The 18,107-nt window shown below is 39.4% G+C and overlaps 1 protein-coding gene and 1 long non-coding RNA gene across 3 annotated transcripts in view; one reads left to right on the top strand and one right to left on the bottom strand.

Annotated features, from left to right (window-relative positions):
- The window catches only part of LOC112428506 (uncharacterized), a 53,701-nt gene extending 39,908 nt beyond the window's left edge, over positions 1-13,793 (top strand). Inside the window, exons 5-7 of the long non-coding RNA XR_003020485.2 lie at positions 10,178-10,228; positions 10,685-10,746; positions 13,656-13,793. This is a non-coding gene — a long non-coding RNA (uncharacterized lncRNA). The remainder of the gene's footprint in view (positions 1-10,177; positions 10,229-10,684; positions 10,747-13,655) is intronic.
- Positions 1-15,850, bottom strand: part of LOC105492574 (sprouty related EVH1 domain containing 1) — a 103,564-nt gene extending 87,714 nt beyond the window's left edge. For both annotated transcript variants that reach the window (XM_011759812.3, XM_011759809.3), the window contains exon 1: positions 15,488-15,850. Coding sequence is in view for 1 of the 2 variants with exons in the window: in XM_011759809.3 (XP_011758111.1) it covers positions 15,488-15,519 (32 nt within the window). In the remaining variant the exon portion in view is untranslated. The remainder of the gene's footprint in view (positions 1-15,487) is intronic.
- Between the last annotated feature and the right edge of the window lie 2,257 nt (positions 15,851-18,107).

Genomic DNA, 18,107 nt, shown 5'->3' on the forward strand with positions numbered 1-18,107 from the left:
TAGTCACTAGGGCAAGTGTATCATGCACACACATAACTTTTCACAAAACAACAGGATTTACTGTAACAGCACACAGGCTGACTTTGGTACTCTATTCCATTCTACATGAAAAGATAATGCTGATGGAGACCCACTGTCATTGAAAAAGTCCCTGCTCTAAACTACTGTGATTTGGGATGTCGTTCTCCTCTAAGGATGTATCTCCTTGTTGGTAGTGAAGATTCACATTTATGTTTAGCTTATTTCATGAAAATAAGAGATAATACTAAAAGGCATAGGACACTCACAAGAGTGGGTTTCAAGGCTGAGCTGTGAGAGATTGCAGAAGAATTCAGAATTGAATTGCTGTGGCTAGAGAAGAGATAGCAAATGTTATTACATCATTGCTTTTTCAGATGTCTTCACTGAAGTGCTCCAAATGATATGGCAATGTATTGCAAATCAATCTTTTATAAGTATATAATTATTTCTAAATCTAGTAAACTAACTCAGATTTATGTGAACACTGAATTCTAATCACTGGGACAGTTGTTTTCCCAATATGAAATGTTTTTAATTATTTGTATTAGGAAAAGATGGAAAGCTTTTTAAACACTACATCTTTTCATAAGTATATCCTATGGGCATACGTGTGTATATGAACACTGCTAATGTCAAAATGCAGAATGTACTTGTTACTGTGACGCAGTCAAAAAGTCTAAAAACCATTGTTTTAGAGCATAGGCTCTGGAATCGTAAGACTTCACCAAGTATGTAAACTTTGCCAAGTCATTTAACTTTCCCGCACCTCAGTTTCCTCGGCTTTATAACTTGTAGTAGTAACAATGTAACAAACACTTAAATGGTTGTTATGCAGACTAAATGCATCAAATGATTTTAGGCCAATGCTGTTAGATACGAGCTCATTTAATTATGTACTGAGAGCTACATAAAACCACAAGGTACCAAAGAACAAAAATGGAATCTAAGAAATTTGAGAACAAATATCATTACAAATAATCTACAATAGAAAAAAATGTGAATTTTCAGAAGTGGTAATTGATACTAAGAATTTTATAAAACCACTTGTACTCTTTGACACAGTTATCCCACTCCTGTAAATTTATCTTAAGAAATTAAACAGAAGAAAATATTTACATGCAAAATGATGCTTATTAAAAATGTTATTTGTAATAGCAAAGAGCTAGAAACCTAAAGTGTTCTTTAAAGAGATAACAAGTAGGTAAACTTTTGGTAAAACTGTGAAATATTACAGGTACTAAAATGATTATTTAAAGACTATACATATGCCTAAATCTTTATATTAAGTATATCAGGTGATATACTTAATCAGGTAAATAATATGCGTATGTACACAAGCAAAAATGTGTATGGAACTAGATGCAATTGAAAGCTATGCTGGGTTTTTAGTTGATTTCTTTTGATGTAATTATTGCTCATTGTCTTCCTAAAGGGTTTTAGCTTACTTTCATTCTTTTCCTTATACCACCTGACTAAATCTGAGATAGGGTAAATGCAAAAATTGGATGATCTGATATTAGCCAGTAATTGTAAATCAAATTATCCTTCTTATATGCTATATGCTAGGGCCTAGTACACAAAACACAGTTCAAACTCAAAAGCAGTAGAGTCTATACAACATCCGATAATTTTTTTTTTTTCTTTTTGGCTCACTTAGAAGCTAAGTTTGCTTGCTCTTCAAGTATCGAGACCAGGAAACACTGCTAAGGAAAACTAAGGTGGCTAGAAGCTAGTCTGTCTCATTCATCTCTCGCCACTTTCTTCTCTTTAAAAATGATAGTACAAAGTTGAAGAATATTCTGATTTATTTTACTTTAGTTTAGTTAGTTAGTTAGTTAGTTAGTTAGTTAGTTAGTTATTTTGGAGACAGAGTCTCACTCTGTTGCCCAGACTGGAGTGCAGTGGCACGATCTTGGCTTACTGCAACCTCAGCTTCCCGGGTTCAGGCGTTTCTCATGCCTCAGCCTCCTGAGCAGCTGGGACTACAGGCATGTGCCACCACGCCTGGCTAATTTTTTGTATTTTCAGTAGAGAAAGGGTTTTGCCATGTTGCCCAGGCTGGTCTCCATCTCCTGAGCACAGGCAACCTGCCCACCTCAGCCTCCTAAAGTGCTAGGATTACAGGCATCAGCCACGGTGCCTGGCCCTAATTTGATACATCATTTGGGGCTGTTAGATGTTCTTAACTGTCACTAAGTTAATTAAGTTTCATTTTTGGATCCAATAACCTTCAGCAAAAGAAAAAGTAGGTGCATTCTTCATCATATTTTTAGGTTCCTGATTTATGCTCATTTAAGATTTTGATTCACACATAACTCATTCCTAAACCAAGTTTGTGATTATGTGTCCAAGGCAATTATTTTTGAATTAACAAATTACAGTTTTTTCAGAATACTAGGACTAAACATCAGGCTAAAGCAAAATGTAAATGTATTTTTGCTTTAGTTGTTAATGACCATAAAACTTAACTAAACATGAGCTTACAGACCATCAGCTGTCCAAATTAAAGTTAACAGACTAAATCAAGAACAATGAATTTCTAGGTGGCAGAACTAGTGCATCCATCTAGTAGGAATCTTAGTTTAATTACAGTTGCAAAAAAATTAAATTCTAAACCTTTAATAATTTAATAATTTCCCTAAGCTGAAAAATCTTCCTCTCCCATTCTCTCCCACAAAAATAGATTTCTGCTTGCCATACAACAATATTTGAAAAAGTTCCTGGACTGAACTGTAAGAAAGATTTTTTTTTCCATTAAAAATGATGGCAAGACACCAAATCTAGTTAGACTTCCAAACTGTGCTCAGGTATTAAAATTATTTTAATAAGTTCTAGAAATATACTCCTTTTATAACTAAATAGTTGTATTAAAAATTAAACAAAAAACTAGCTAGAGCTAGTTGTTTCTCTTATTAACCTACTCAAGACTGGTTACATCTTCCTCTTCAGTCTTTGCCCAGAACATGGAAGAAAATTTTCACAATATAAATTATTTTTCTGATTTTGGAATGTTTAGATTTTAAGTTTTTCTGAAAAGTTGCTTTCTAACATTTAAAATGAAACACAATTTTTCTAAGCAGGTTAATAATCCTTTTTAAAAAGCAACCCCACCTTCAGGCTAAATGAAAATGAACACTGATTATTTTATAAACAGAGTACTTTCCTTCTCAAGAACTAAAAGTTCTGTTTAATATTCTTTTATCTCTAATCAAAGATGTTCTTGTAGGGAGAGAGGTTACATTCAGAGGTTGTATCCCTCTGAAGCAGGGGCATATTATCCTGGTTTTATAGATGAAAAAGCAAGCACAAAGACAGGTTATGTTATTTGCCAAGGTCTTAATGCTACAGTCAGCAGTAACCCCAGGATTAAGTTAGTTGTGAACAACAGGTTAACTGTAAAATTTAAATTAGTAAATTTTTATTTGAAAGGACTTCTCTAACCACATTAAGAATGGAGAACCCAAAGGCTACAAAATCCCCTAAATGACAACATAATTTATGTGGATAAAACCCTGCTGATACAGTCAACATCTTGGTTTGCCTCTCATAAAAACGTAAAGTTCTTAACAAGACCTTAATTTGAATAGTTTATTTACATGTCTCTCTTCCCCTCTGCTTCCTAATTCTCAGAATCACTCGTTCCTGATAGGACCATTATTACATGACATCCTATCATTGCTAATACTCTCAAATCTTCCCAGCTAAACCCTTCCCTTTCCTTATCCTCTTCCCCAATACGCTTTTCTTCAACCTCCAACTCCAAAATCCTTACCCCTGTCTCTTTTGATTGCAGAGGGAGGTGGCAACAGTGATACTAGCACTCTAAGTCACTCAGCCCACACTCATTAAATACACTGGCACTGGCTTAGGATTTCTCTCCACCTCAACTCCTGATACCACCCTAAGCTATCCAAACATCCATATTGTTTACTTCTTAAAAAAAAAAAAAGAAAAAGAAATTTAGCAGATCCTGGCCTCTCCAACAACCTTCATCCCTGTTTCTACTTTAATCTTCCCTTACATGTCATCACTCTGGAGCCATTGTTCTATGATCAAAATCTGTGTCTTTCCATTTTCCCCATTTACACTCTACATGCTCTTTAACTTTACCAAAACTTTCAGTTCTTCAAAACAGCTGTCAATTCTATGTGTCAATCTACCAATTCAAGCTAATTTTTTCTTTAAAATCTAGTCTGTCAATAAAGTATATGACATACAGTGTGGTATAAATACTGTGCAATTTGAATCTCAGTTCTACCACTTTACTCTCTTGTGTGGCCATGGCAAATTACTAAACCTTTCATGAGTCTCAGATATCTTCATCTGTAGACTATGGATACTCAGCTCATATGATCTCTACAAGGATTAAACCTAACAGTGTCTGACTACCAGTAAAACAATTTGATAGGCTGTGCTAGGCCTTGCTCCATCAATTACACCATTCCTGAAGTCTTTCTTTCTCTTCCTCTCCACTACTGACATCAGTCAACAAATAACTTCAACTACTAACTTTGCCCTAAATGACTGCATCCACTCTGTGACTTCTCTGCTCCAGCTCTTACTTTCTCTTTAATCTCATCCAACCCACAGCCCATGGGCCGCATGCAGGACAGCTATGAATGCAGCCCAACCCAAATCTGTACACTTTCTTATAACATTGAGTTTTTCTAGCTCATCCGCTACCTTTAGTGTTAGTGAATTTCATGGGTGGCCCAAGACAATTCTTCTTCCAAAGCAGACCAGGGAAGCCAAAAGATTGGGCACCCTTAACCTATAGCAAAACCTGATTTCTGCCCCCATTATTACTCCCACAAAGGTCAGTGACATCCAAACAATTAAATCCTTGTCTTAGAAATCACCAATATAATTTTTCTGCAATATCTAACACTTTCTTACTACTCTTTCCCTTGGCTTCTAAAATACTTTCCTCTCAGAGCTCTCCTACCACTTAAGCCACTTCCATCTTTTGGTGTGTCTTCTTTCTTCTGCTCTCCCTTAAAAACACTGCTGTTTCTCATCTGTCATCTTTCCATGATTACTTAATATTCTCCATGGGAAATTTCCCACTGGCCTCAACTACTACGTATGCTGAAGATGTCACTGTAACTCTACGCTCTTAACCTTTTTGAGAACTCAACCTATAGTTAAAGCACCTTGTTGGACACTTTCTATCTTGACATCCAGTAAGCGCCCAGACTAAAAAAGATGAAAATTATGGGGTTATTTTCCCATTTAAAAAACCGGGTCCACCTCTATTCCCACTTTCATTTAAAAGCATTATAGCAGCCTAAATTTAAAATGTTCAAGTCACCCCACAACCTTCCTACTCCTTCCTTCACATTCAGTCAAATAATCGTTGGCCATTTTAATTTTTTCTCATATGAATCCCCAATAGTTCCAAATGCTCTTCTCCCAGCTCTGTTTTGTTGCCTTATTACATCTTCCTCATCAACTGAAGTTCATTTTCTTCCGCCTCCAATCAACTGTCCTAACAAGCCCTGCTTTACACAAATTGGATTATCATTCCCTCACTTAACATACTGATTCCCCACTGCCTACATGACGAAAACTTCACCTGGTGCCTCTCATTAAGTATGCTTACTGACCGAAGACAGTTGTGGTGAAGAGGGAGGGTAGCTCAAAGAACAAATTTTCTTTGAACTCTTGAGTGTTTCATCTATAAAATTAATGGGAACGCTGTTCAAAATTCATCTTATTACTAATCAGTCAGATAAATATTCCTCAACTTTTCAAGAAAAACTGATTTCCAGGGGCTTCTGCCATGCTCATCTTGTGTCTCATATTTTAGGCCTAGCAACCACCCCTTGCCCCACAGTTGGTGATACACAGGTAAGCACAAATCTATACTACTCACAATCTGGTCCCTTAACACTTTCCTTATCCCCTCACAACTCCTCCAAACAACTGTATCCAAAACGGTGTTGCCTTTTCTCCAACTTTGCCTTCTTTCTATGCTTGTCTTCTGCCCCCTCTCTTCCTGGTTGGAATACCCTTCCCCCTTTCCATGCTCTCATTCATGGCTGACTCCTAAAATGCCACTTCTTTTCTGAAGCCTTCCTTTACACACAGTCACCATCCTGCCATCCACTCCCAGGTAGAATCATTTTCTCCTTGAGCCTTGAAGAACTTTATAACCAGAACACCCATCACATTTCAGAAGTATCTATTTCCCTTGTTAGACTGTGATAGCAATTTTAAAGTTTTACTTATCTTTGTATCTCCAAAGTTAAGGCAAAAGTCAAGTGCCTAGTAAGCACTCATTCAAATGCCACTGAACTGAATTTCTTTGGGAAAAAGTTACTAATGGTCCCTGTTCAAATCTATCCTGAAAGTGTAAAAAGTCAATATATATAATCCAGCAACTAAAATTCTGAAGTATTTAATAATGCTTTTACATATTAAGGGGGGAAACCCCAGAACTCCCCAATTCCAATCTCACAGTATAAAAATAACACAATAAAACAGTTAAAAAAAAAAAAGTTTAATGACTGTGCTGAGGTTAATAAAACACTCTGAAGTGGTAAAAGTTACAGTAACTTTGAAAAAGTGGCATCAGAAAAGACACAACTCACTAAATTTTATCTAAATTTTTGGTAATCCTGCTACAGGATGCTAATACACAGAAGTCATTTAAAAACACTGTGTATTTGTAAATGTAATTCCTAACCATGTGAACAGCTCAAGTAAAATGTGTTTAATCACATGCAATGGTATCACTAAATACTACCAGGAAAAAGAATTACATTCCACATTCCAAGTTCATAATGGCCTTTATCCAAATTATGACTCCTGTTATATAGATAAAATTTAGACATAAAATTATTCAACTGATATTAGACCAAAATTTAATTCCAATTACTCTTTAATTTACTAAACGTTATTATTTGCTCTCCAAACACAGAAAGAAATGCCTTGCAAAGTAACTCAGAAATTTCAGACACAAGGCAATTTTCACCAGTCAATCCTACATCTGAGTAACAGAAATGATATATTAATTCAGAAATACAAAAAAAAAAAATCAGTTACGATTCTAGAACTCTTGGACTAAAACCCTAAAGTCGAGTAAATCCCACACCCTTGTTTTAAAACAGAAAAATTAAAAACCTAAAATTCTAGAGAGCAGAAAAATAATTTGTCTCTGTATTTATGAACACTGACTTTATTATGGGCAGAGATTAAATGACATTTCTGGCATTTATTAAGATCGTATCATTTCTCTCCATTCATCTTCTAATGTGATAAAATGCACTGCTTTCCTCATGTTGATCCATTCTTACATCCTCAAGATAAACCCCATTTGACTGTGAGGCTTTGTTTTGTTTTAATTCACTGAGTGAGGTTTGAGTTGCTATTTCTTAAAAATCTGCAGCCACTATTTTGCAGTATTTCCTCTCCTCTATTCTATTCTTTTGGAACTGTTAGCTGTATGTTGAAGTTATTCATCTTATCCTCATGTTTCTTACTCTTCCTATTTTATATTTCTATCTTTGGGTTCAGGCTTCTGGGCTTCTGTCCATTGCAGAAGATTTTAACCTTCTCGGTCATGGATGTTTTTGGCAGTCTGGTAAAGCTTATGACCCCTTTCTCAGAACAATATTAGGGGCCTAAAACAACATATATAGTATTACAAAAGAAATTAATTATATTGACATAGGGACCAAAATATTTTTCATTTTGATACAGTAATAATGTGGTTCCTTATTAACACTTTAAAATATATGCTCTAGCAATAGGTTTAATAACTATAATAATTTCAAATTAGTGATGACTATAAATGGTATTTCAAGATAGCTGTAACAGCTAACAGCAATTGTGCTATAAAAAAAAAAAATCTGGGCCGGGCGCGGTGGCTCAAGCCTGTAATCCCAGCACTTTGGGAGGCCGAGACGGGCGGATCGCGAGGTCAGGAGATCGAGACCATCCTGGCTAACACGGTGAAACCCCGTCTCTACTAAAAAATACAAAAAACTAGCCGGGCGAGATGGCAGGCGCCTGTAGTCCCAGCTACTTGGGAGGCTGAGGCAGGAGAATGGCCTAAACCCGGGAGACGGAGCGTGCAGTGAGCTGAGATCCAGCCACTGCACCCCAGCCTGGGCAACAGAGCGAGACTCTGTCTCCAAAAAAAAAAAAAAAAAAAAAAAAAAAATCTGTAGTTTCTATTGGTGTTATGGGTTGAACTGTGTCTCCTCCAAAATACATGTTGAAGTCCTAGCCCCATGACCTTCTTAGTTAAGATGAGGTCATACTACAGTAGGGTGGGCTCCTAATCCAATAACTGGTATCATTCAAATGAAGATAGACACACACAGGGAGAACACCGCTATGTGATGATGAAGACATGGAGTTATGCAGCTTCAGGCTCAGGAATGTGAAAGATTCCCAGCCACCACCAGAAGCAAGGAGGACAAAAGAAACAATTCCCCTACTGGTTTTAGAGGGAACATGGCCCTGCCAACTCCTTGATTTTCGACCTTTAGTATTTGTGAGAGGATAAATTTGTTGTTTTTTAAGCCACCCAATTTGTAGTACTTTGTTACAGCGGCCATGAAAACTAAAACTAATACATTTGCTGTCACAAGTATCTCTAATACTGTCATGGCTTGTTAACATTTCCTTTAATTTATGAATGTTAACATATTTCAGTTAGAGATTAGTAAGAATAATGTCACATTTTCCTTCAAGCCCACAAAGACTCTGAATTTTAAGAACCCTTTGTCTATAGCAACATAACGCCTTAGCGTAAAATTCATTATTAATGAACTGTTTTTCATTCTGAGTACCGCAAAAAAACAATCTCACAGATATGTAATAATTTTGGTTCTGGATTCTGAGATGCAGCTATGACACAATACTTATCATAAATCTAAATGTTAAAGAATAACAAAATTCATTACCTGAGTTAACTTCTTAAACTAATATACTGTTATCCCTTAGTGTTAGATTATTGATTTGTATAAAGGACCTAGTGAAAAGGTTTACTTTTGTAAGTAAAGCATAGACTGGTATCTTGTTAGCATATTCCTTGTAGAACTAATCAAGTTGGTGTTTAAGCCCAATAGCCTTTTGTTTACTTATTCATCCACAGATGGAGGCCATACATTTTTCTCTTTTTTAAAATGAGGGCTGTGCATGGTGGCTCATGCCAGTAATCTCAGCCCTTTGGGAGGCCAAGGCAAGAGGATCACTTGAGCCAAGGAATTTGAGACCAGCCTGGGCAGAACCCCATCACCACAAAAAATTTTAACAATTAGCCAGGTGTAGTGGGGCACCTGTCGTCCTAGCTACTCAAGAGGTGTGGGTGGGAGGTCACTTGAGCCCAGCAGTTCAAGGCTGCAGGGAGCTATGATCATACCACTATACTGCGCTCCAGCCTGGACAACACTGCAAGACCCCGCCTCTTTAAAAAATTGATAAATAAAAAACAAAATCGAGTAATACAAAATTTTGTGTCATCAAAGATATATGGCTATTAAGCCCAACATAAGTCTTGAAAGATTATTAATATACCAATTGTTTCCAAATTTTGCATCTTAACTGTTCAAAATGCATGCTTTTACCTCATCATCCTACCACTTCTACTCTTAAGTATTTCGTTTAAGTATGTCAAAAATAACAATATAATAAAATTAAAGTCTAAATCATACACCATCAACAAAGGAAGAGCCCATATGATGCTTAGTCCAAATTCTTTAATTTATAAATCAGCAAACTGAGGTCTACAGAGTACATGATTAGAGAATAAATTAAAAATAGCTACAAAAGAAATGCATCTACCAATTTCAAGTCCAGTGTTCTTTAGACTATACCATACTGCATAGAAGATGGTAAGAGTTAAATAAACGATGTACAAATGGCTTTTACATGAGCACTTAAATTCTATTTATAATATTTAAAGACATTCCAGTTACCCCAAAACAGCCTAATACGTTTTTAAATCAATTTTATTTTACCATAAAGCACATTTAAAAAATAAGACTTCATTTTCCACCTTCAAAATTGGCAAAGAAAAATCAGACAACTGTGCAGACATTTCAAAGTGTAAGCACTCTCATATACTAAATACTTATTTTCTAGAGGGCAATTTAGCAGAAAGAATAAAATTAAATATTTGTCTCTCTTTTAACTCCATTCTTAGACTATCTCAAGGGAAAAGTAAGAGATATGGATGAAGACAGAACTCAGGATGGTATGCAATATTGTTCAAAAATAACTAAGATACCCAACAACAGCGGACTGATTAAAACTAACGTATATCATACACTGAACATCATGTAGCCACCAAAAATTATATTCCAGAATATTTAACCACTTAAGAAAATATCACATTAAGCTACAATTGTACCCACTGTGCAATTCCATTCCACTGAGAATGAACACATATATATAGCTACACAAACTACATAATGCTTTGATAAAGCAAGTGCTTGGCACACAGTAAAAATCTAATAAATGAGTATGTTTCATCACCAACATAAGAAAGGTTTCCATGTATACCAAAATGTTAACATCTGTTATTTAATGGTAGAATTGCAAATAAATTATTATTCACTTTAGAAATCATTTTGTACATTATCTGAAATAAACTACTACTCTTACATGGGGTGAAGCATTTTTTAAATTGGCATTTTTAATGTTGTTCCAGTTCCTACTGAAAGATGGAGAAGAAAAGCAGGCTTGTCTTTACCAATCATTTCCCCAGACTGGGTAAGACTAGTCAAGTTCAAGTTATACAACAGAAAAGGCTAAATTGTTACCCTTTCCCCTTAGGCACTTCTCAGTCACCAACAGCTGCAGTATAAAATCAGGGAATCTGCTGCTGTTTACCCTTTCCTGATCAATTTCACTTCTTTATCCCTAGTCAGTTCCTCACCCTTGGCACTAATGTGGAACCATGGAAAGAGAGAGCAATTTAAAGAACTTAAAACTGATAAATAGCTGGAGATACATATTCCTAAATGTTGGGCTTCCTATGCCAAAAAAGACAGAGACACAAATGTCTACCTTCTTGTAGATATAACACGGGTCTTCAGATACACCACATAACTCAGAGGCCCAGCACATCCAAACATCCCAACAGCATTTAGGACAGTTTTAAGCCTGATCTAAGTTATTTCTCAAACTTGCAGAAACAAAACATGTCAAAAATCAGGCCAATTTTGGTCTTTTCTTAAAAAAAATACGGTAAGCCTTCTTAAACAGGTAATAATTTCTTTTTCCCATACTCTTTTTCAGCCTATTTTTCTAACACAGCTAATGATCTCAAATGTACAAATTCAGAGAAAACAAAAAAAGTGAGGTAATATGGCTCCATTAATTCAACCACATTTGTAGAGCATTTGCCATCAAGCACTGTGCTAGGCATACAAACAAAAGTGGGGGATTACATAGCGGTCATAGAAATAAGTAAATAATCACAATATTATATGAATTTAAAACTAATATACATATGTACAAAGTACAGAGGCAACATAGAGGGAGAGAGTGTTGAAAGAGGGTAAGAGAGAAGGTCTTCTGGGGAAAAATGACGAATTTACGAAAGTTTGTAAGGAGAGGAATTCTAGGTATGGTATCATAATATGTTTAAAATATATAATTCAGGATCATAAACTTTTAAGTGAGAAAGCAGAGGGAAATTAAGTTGAAGCAAGTATGCAGTCATTTCACTGATTTTTACATTGGTCAACTGAATAAGCAAATTTTTATATTATGTATACATCACATCTATATAAACAAACATTAGATGTATATACACAGCTTTCCAACGCTTCCATTTATTTCTAAAATGTTTTCCAATTTTATATATATATGTGTGTGTATGTGTGTACACACATATGCACATGTAAAATGTATGGGGTGAACATATGTTTATTTACACTTATCATCAAAAATAACTCACCACTGGGTATATTTTTTAATGAGGCACTAAATGATATAACCACAAAAATTTGCTATTTATGGAAAAATGGTTCAAACTCAGATTACAACATAGCACGTTTATCATACATGTTCTAATTCTAATTAACCTAATTCCAAAATCTAATATAATCCCAACTTGCTATTAGAAAACCGAATACTGACATAGCAAGTGTTTCTGGCTAATGTGAGCCTAATAAGCAAAATGCTTATTATTTCAGCTACTTCACTTCTCCAAATGTTTTGGCCAAATTGACAAAAGGACATGTAGTGCTACATACACTCAATACCAAAGGACAAAAACTAAGTATTATATAATATGCCTTTAAATGTTTAAAACTCTATTTAGAAGGCTAATAATGTAAAATATGGTACAGTTGTATCTATCGGAAACATTTGACTGGAGTATTAAACAATCTCTGGGCAAATTACCTACAAAACAAACATTTATGTGGCTATTTCCTCTACTATTTATAACACAAACTGTTTCGCTCTAGAGTACATTTATTTGCCATTTTTGAAAAGTAAGATATTTAAACATAAATGTGAAACCATCTAAGAAATGCTTTACTCTATTCTAATTTATTTCTTCCTTATTTGGTCTGGTATTAAAGCAAATCCTTACACATAACAGATCCCCCACTAATTCTTGATTAAATATATTCTCACAGTCAGCCTAGGAGTTATCCACTTCTCTATACAGAACTTTAATTTCAAATAATAGAGCATGTACTAGAGGATTTCAGAATGAGGCCTTACTGGATTTTACCACAATGGCTATTTAGAAAGGGTTAATGGTTTCCCAAGAAACTGGTTAGTTTCACTTTTCTTGAAGGTTGAAATCAGGTGAAAAAGAAACAAAAGAATGCTAAGAATAGTCCCTACTGTAATTAAATCCCTATGAGCAATAGCTTTAAAAAAGAGAAAAGGGGAAAATAATGTAAGGCCCAAATAAAATCCATGTTACAGGGCAGTTTTAAACTGTGCTAAGGCCTTAATGGCTTCTGCCATGATACATATCTTTCTTCATAATATATGACTATAAATAATAAATTTCCATTTCAAAACATTAGTTCACCTATTAAAGATGAGATATAAATTACCATATTATAAGCTATATTCCAAATAAGTTCACTCTGTGGTTTATCTAATGCACAAGCAAACAAAATTGCTGGCTCTAGTAAAACTGATTATCAGAAGAACACATTATTTTCTAATATAATAGAGTTTTTTAAAGTAAAACCCCCAAGATTTTGTTCCCATGAAGAGTTAACCAAAATATTATGCTAAATATTATTATCGCCCTACCCAAACTTAAAAGTATTACAAAGCTCCTAGGGAGTAATTTATTAATAAAGCAGGATAAATCTGTGAAAAAACGATTTTAAAAGTCTGGGTGAGTGAGGTAATTTCCAAGGTGTCCCATTCTAAGTACATTTGGATTTAAAAAAATATATTTAAAGCAACTCTCCCACTGAAGATTACCATTCGGTGTTTCAAATATCGACATCTTGGGGATTAAATCACTGGGAGTATTTTCTCAGTTTATTTTAACAGCAGTAGAATGCACTATCACTACACACACACAAAAAAATCTGTGTTCTCAAGTTATTTATGGCAAGTATTTAAAAAACGGCCATTTAGAAAAAATATATTTTACATGTGTGAATTCACATTGCATCATCTGCTTTTTTTATTAGCTGCAACAAGAAGGAAACAAGGAGCTATTAACTGCTTTAAGAAAAAAATTCAACTGGTAAGAAGTCTTTTCCCATCTCTAAAAGAAAACTTAACATTTTTGATCCAAACTATTTGTTTGAAAGATACCAATAAAAGTTACCGTCATTCCGTTCAGCGTTCTTAGCAGCTTTTCTCCTAAATAACCATTATCTGAAATAGACTTCTTGATCTCCCTCAAAGTAGATCTAATCTGCAGAAGGCAGGGAGACACTGTACTGCACTGTGAATGGACAGCCAGGTATTTTATGAATGGAGGCGATCACGTGATCCCAGCACCTCCCCGAACTGATATTTCCCACATAACTGTGTCAACATTCTCAGAACAGGGGTAGTTGTTTGTGTGTGTGTGTGTTTTTAAATTTAACCTAAAATTTCACGTTCTTCTTACCTTCTGAACTCGAAAATCTACACACAGACAAACAAGCCGCGAATTTTTTTTCTTGGGAAATCCTTTCAAGATGTCCAAGGTGATGGATGTTTAATTATTTTTTTTATGAATGAAGAGTGTGCTATGCAAATGAGGGCGATTCACAAAAAGAGAGAGAACATGGCTGCCACTTCTGCTTCTACACTGCACTGACACTGCAGCAGTGTACCTCCTTCTACGACCCGCTCAGCAGAAGCGTGTGTTTTGGGGTGGGGAGGGAGTAAGGGGGGAGGAAATGTTGCTTGGCCTTTCTCTAGCTATTTTACGTTAAACAGGACTCGGCACTAGACTTTATAAAGTTCTTTCAAAAACGTCTGACTTTAGTAATGCACTGTATTTAAAGGCATGCATCCAAAGGACTAAGTCCTAACTCACTTAACTCTTTCCAACCCTCCAAAGATAAACAAAAGTTGAACCTAATTACAAGAAAACGGATGCTAATATTCCGCTTGGAATTAAATCCCTTCTCAATAGAAAAGTGTTGCCAACCATTATTTCTCCATGCAGCTGTTAACGTTAAAGCAAAACATTTAAAAGACGAAGTATTTCGTTTGGAAAGCAAGGAGAAAGCCCAAATAAGCAAAAACTTAAACCAGAATGCTCTAAAAGTTGATGAAATCACCAACCTATTCAGCAATGTAAATTCGGTTAAATCAACGTAAATCATGTGTTTTCACATAGCTGAAAGGTAAAAATTAGCGTTCAAAATTCTCCTCCGTTCCTAATGAAGACACGTTCAGTGTTCACAAAGGTAAACTCTAGCTCAACATCTCCCACACTCCAGGTGTCCTTAATCCTATTAAATTCTAAAAATGTTTCCCTAACCCTATTTTTTACAAGAATCTTATAGGTCATAAGTTTAAAAGGGGGAGGGGGGAGAGGGTGAAGGCTTAATCGGTATTTAAGAGTCACTGACTCATCGAATTAAGATTCAAGAGCAGTTTGCTGCAGGAGGTGCTCCCACACATTAGTTTCCAAGTGAAACAGCTATAAAGGAAGCAGGATAGATATTGACGGTAGGGTGACTGATATGTGAGTGAAAATGGACGGGACAGGGCTCTAACAGGCAAAGGGATAGTTTCTGCTCCACTTCCATCCACCCACATTATTCCATCTCATGGACGTACAATTGCCATTCTCTCCCAACACTTAATAGCCTTCCCCAAAATAAAGCAACTAAATGTGGGAGGGTGGGGAGGGGTGCTGCTACTAAAAATGGCCAAAGAAATCAGCTATCTCCAGAAGATGCACCGAACTCTCCAGGGTCGCAAGCTTTCCGGCACCCAAGTCTCGGATGGGCCCGGGGGAGAGCCGAGGGCGGATTGGGGGAGGGGGATTAGCAATCGAGATCAATGAGGCGCTTACTCGTTGTCAGAAGTCGCCGTCTCCTCGCTCATCTTTCCCTCACCGTGATCCGATCTGGAGATGGAGGAGCAACAGCAGGCGGGGGAGCAGCAGCAGCACCGAGGGGCAGGAGGCAGCGGCGGCCGGGGGGGCGCGGGGGCAGCGGCACAGGGGCCTCACCATGGTGGATGCCTCACCCAGAACGGTGCCCCCCCAGCCGGGAACCCCGGCCACCCCCACAGGGGGGTGGCGGCAGCAACCTCCGCCGTGGCGACCCCAGCCTCTTCCCCCCGCCTCAGTGCCCAGCCAAGGGATCCGAGGAGGCCCGGTGGAAAGGGAAAAACAGAGGGGCTGCAAAGGCTGACTGGAGAGCAGCTCCTCCAGCCACTGGGGTGGAGCGCAGCGGGGTCCGGCCAGGAAGGAGCCGGCGGGCGGAGAACTCGGGAGCAGAGGCGGCGCTTCCCTCAGGGATGCGGCGAGGAGGAAGCAGAGCTCCGCTCGGTGGGGGCCGGCGGGGGGGTGCCGAGCCCAGGCTCCGGGCAGCGGCGGCGCGGTCCTGCCGGAGCCCACCCCACCATCTCCCGCCTCGCCGCTGGCTGCCCCTCAACCCTCGGCGGCGCCTGGGTCGGTACTCAGGCGCGGGCAGAGCCGGGCTAGGGGCCCCGCGGCGGCAGATTCCTCCAGACACGCTCCAGCCGAGACTCCTCCTCAGGGGGAAGGAGGGGGCGGCGGGGAGCGTGTGAGGCGAGGGGCAGGCGAGCCGATCGCTCCCACCCGGCCGGAGAAGAGCGGGCGGGCCCGGGTCCGGGGGGCAGGATCCCGAGAAGCGGCGGGAGAGGACAAGAGCGGCCGCAGGTTCCCCACCAGCCGGTGCCCACCAACAGCTCAGCGGGCCAGCTCCTCACGCCCGAGAGAGGGGAGCCGCGAGGGGGGCGGCGGAAGCGCTCACGCCGCCCGCTCCTTCCGCCGCCGCCGCCGCTGCCCGAACCAGGGGCGCCCGCGAGAGAAGGAGGCGAAGTAGTCCCTCGCGACTTCTCCCGGCCGCTAGCTTCCCCCGGAGGCCAGAGCGGGCGCGGGGTGGGGCTGCCGAGCGGGGTGTCCGGGCTGTGAGGGTGTGTGGGTAGGACTAAAAGCCGCGGCCTCCGGGCGAATCACTGCAACTCGAAGTCGTTTGCAGCATAGCAAGTTTCAGGAAAGTAGTTCCCTCCTCCCTTCATTTCCCAAATCGTTGTCGAGCCACTTAGCGGGGAAAGGGGGAGGGAGGCGGAGGGATATCCTCCCTGCACCGTGCTCGGTGTGCGTGCGCGCGCTCCAAACTCTTGGCACGCCGCGAAAGGGGGCGGGGGTGGGAGCTGCGAAGGGAGCTGCTAGGGAGGTTGCATTGTTGTGGCGCTTTACTCCCCGTTACTCTGCTTGGAATATCCGGGTTGCTTGAACGAAGAGGCTAGAAGGACAGTGTGGCTCAGAGGGGAAATCTGGAGGCTACTCTCTTCTGCCGTGTGTTTGTGTATGTTTTCCTCGCAGAGCAAAGAATGGAACTGGCATGAGTTCATCTTTAGTTAGTGGGGGTTAGAAGCAGGGACTGTGCAAAGAGAGCTCCTCCTGCTGTCCCCCTAGTTGCATTGCTGCAGTCCCCTAGCTGCATGCACGACGTGTGTGTGTGAGTGTGAGAGAGAGAGAGAGAATATGAGAATGTATGTGTGTGTTAACACCTCGCCTCGCTCCCTAGATTCTTACTGCGCAAGGGGTATGCTGTCAGGGCATTCATCTCCGAAAGCCGGAGTGATTGTTAATGGAGAACGACTTCCATTGAAGCCCAGGGTAGGCGTGTTACATGAATCTGGCGCAGCCAGAACGGAGGAAATAACTCCCGCTGCGAGTGAGGTTGCATAACTATAGCGCAGGAGATGCTTCTGTGGCACGAACTGCTCCGAACGGAGGCGGACCGATTGGATAGACAGCTGTCACGAATGCATTGTTAGAGGACAATGTATGCATTCATCTCAAAAGATATTTGCACAGAAACCTACTGGGGTTGCGGGCTGGAGCCTAAGGTCAGCCCAGCCACAGGAGTCAGAGCTTCTGGCTCTGCAAATTCTATTCTCTCTTCTCTACTTAGAAAGCCAGCCTATGCATGAACCACCCTAGGGGACTGAATCCCAAGCGCTCCCAAGTTCCTGACGCATCTTCCCAGATATAAGTCTCTTCTCGCCCTGCGTGCAGTGTTTTCCTCTTCCTTCTCGGGTTTGTGCGACCTAAGAATGAAGGTTGCCGCTTGGTGCCACATTGAAGAGAACAATTCCCGAGGGAAAAAAGAAGTTGGGAGAACCTCGCAACAAGGCAGCACTCCTACCATCCCTCTCCAGGAATCGCAGGATTGTTGTTCTGAGAATGAGCGTGCACAGTAGTGCCCTGTTAACAGTTTTTTGCACGTAGCAGGTGCTTAATAAATGTTTGACGAATGAACAGAGGTGCTAAACCAGTCAACGTGCCCCAAAAAAAACCATCCCATTGATTTCTGAGGTCTCTTTATGTAACTTGCTTCCTGCCTCAGCAGCGGCATTGTCCTTACTCTAAGAAAGAAAGGGGCAATGTTGGTGATGGTCTGTGCTAGACATGACCTCTAAACCTGCCTTTTTGA

The sequence above is a fragment of the Macaca nemestrina genome, chromosome 7, assembly GCF_043159975.1.
Source record: "Macaca nemestrina isolate mMacNem1 chromosome 7, mMacNem.hap1, whole genome shotgun sequence".
Classification (NCBI taxonomy): domain Eukaryota; kingdom Metazoa; phylum Chordata; class Mammalia; order Primates; family Cercopithecidae; genus Macaca; species Macaca nemestrina.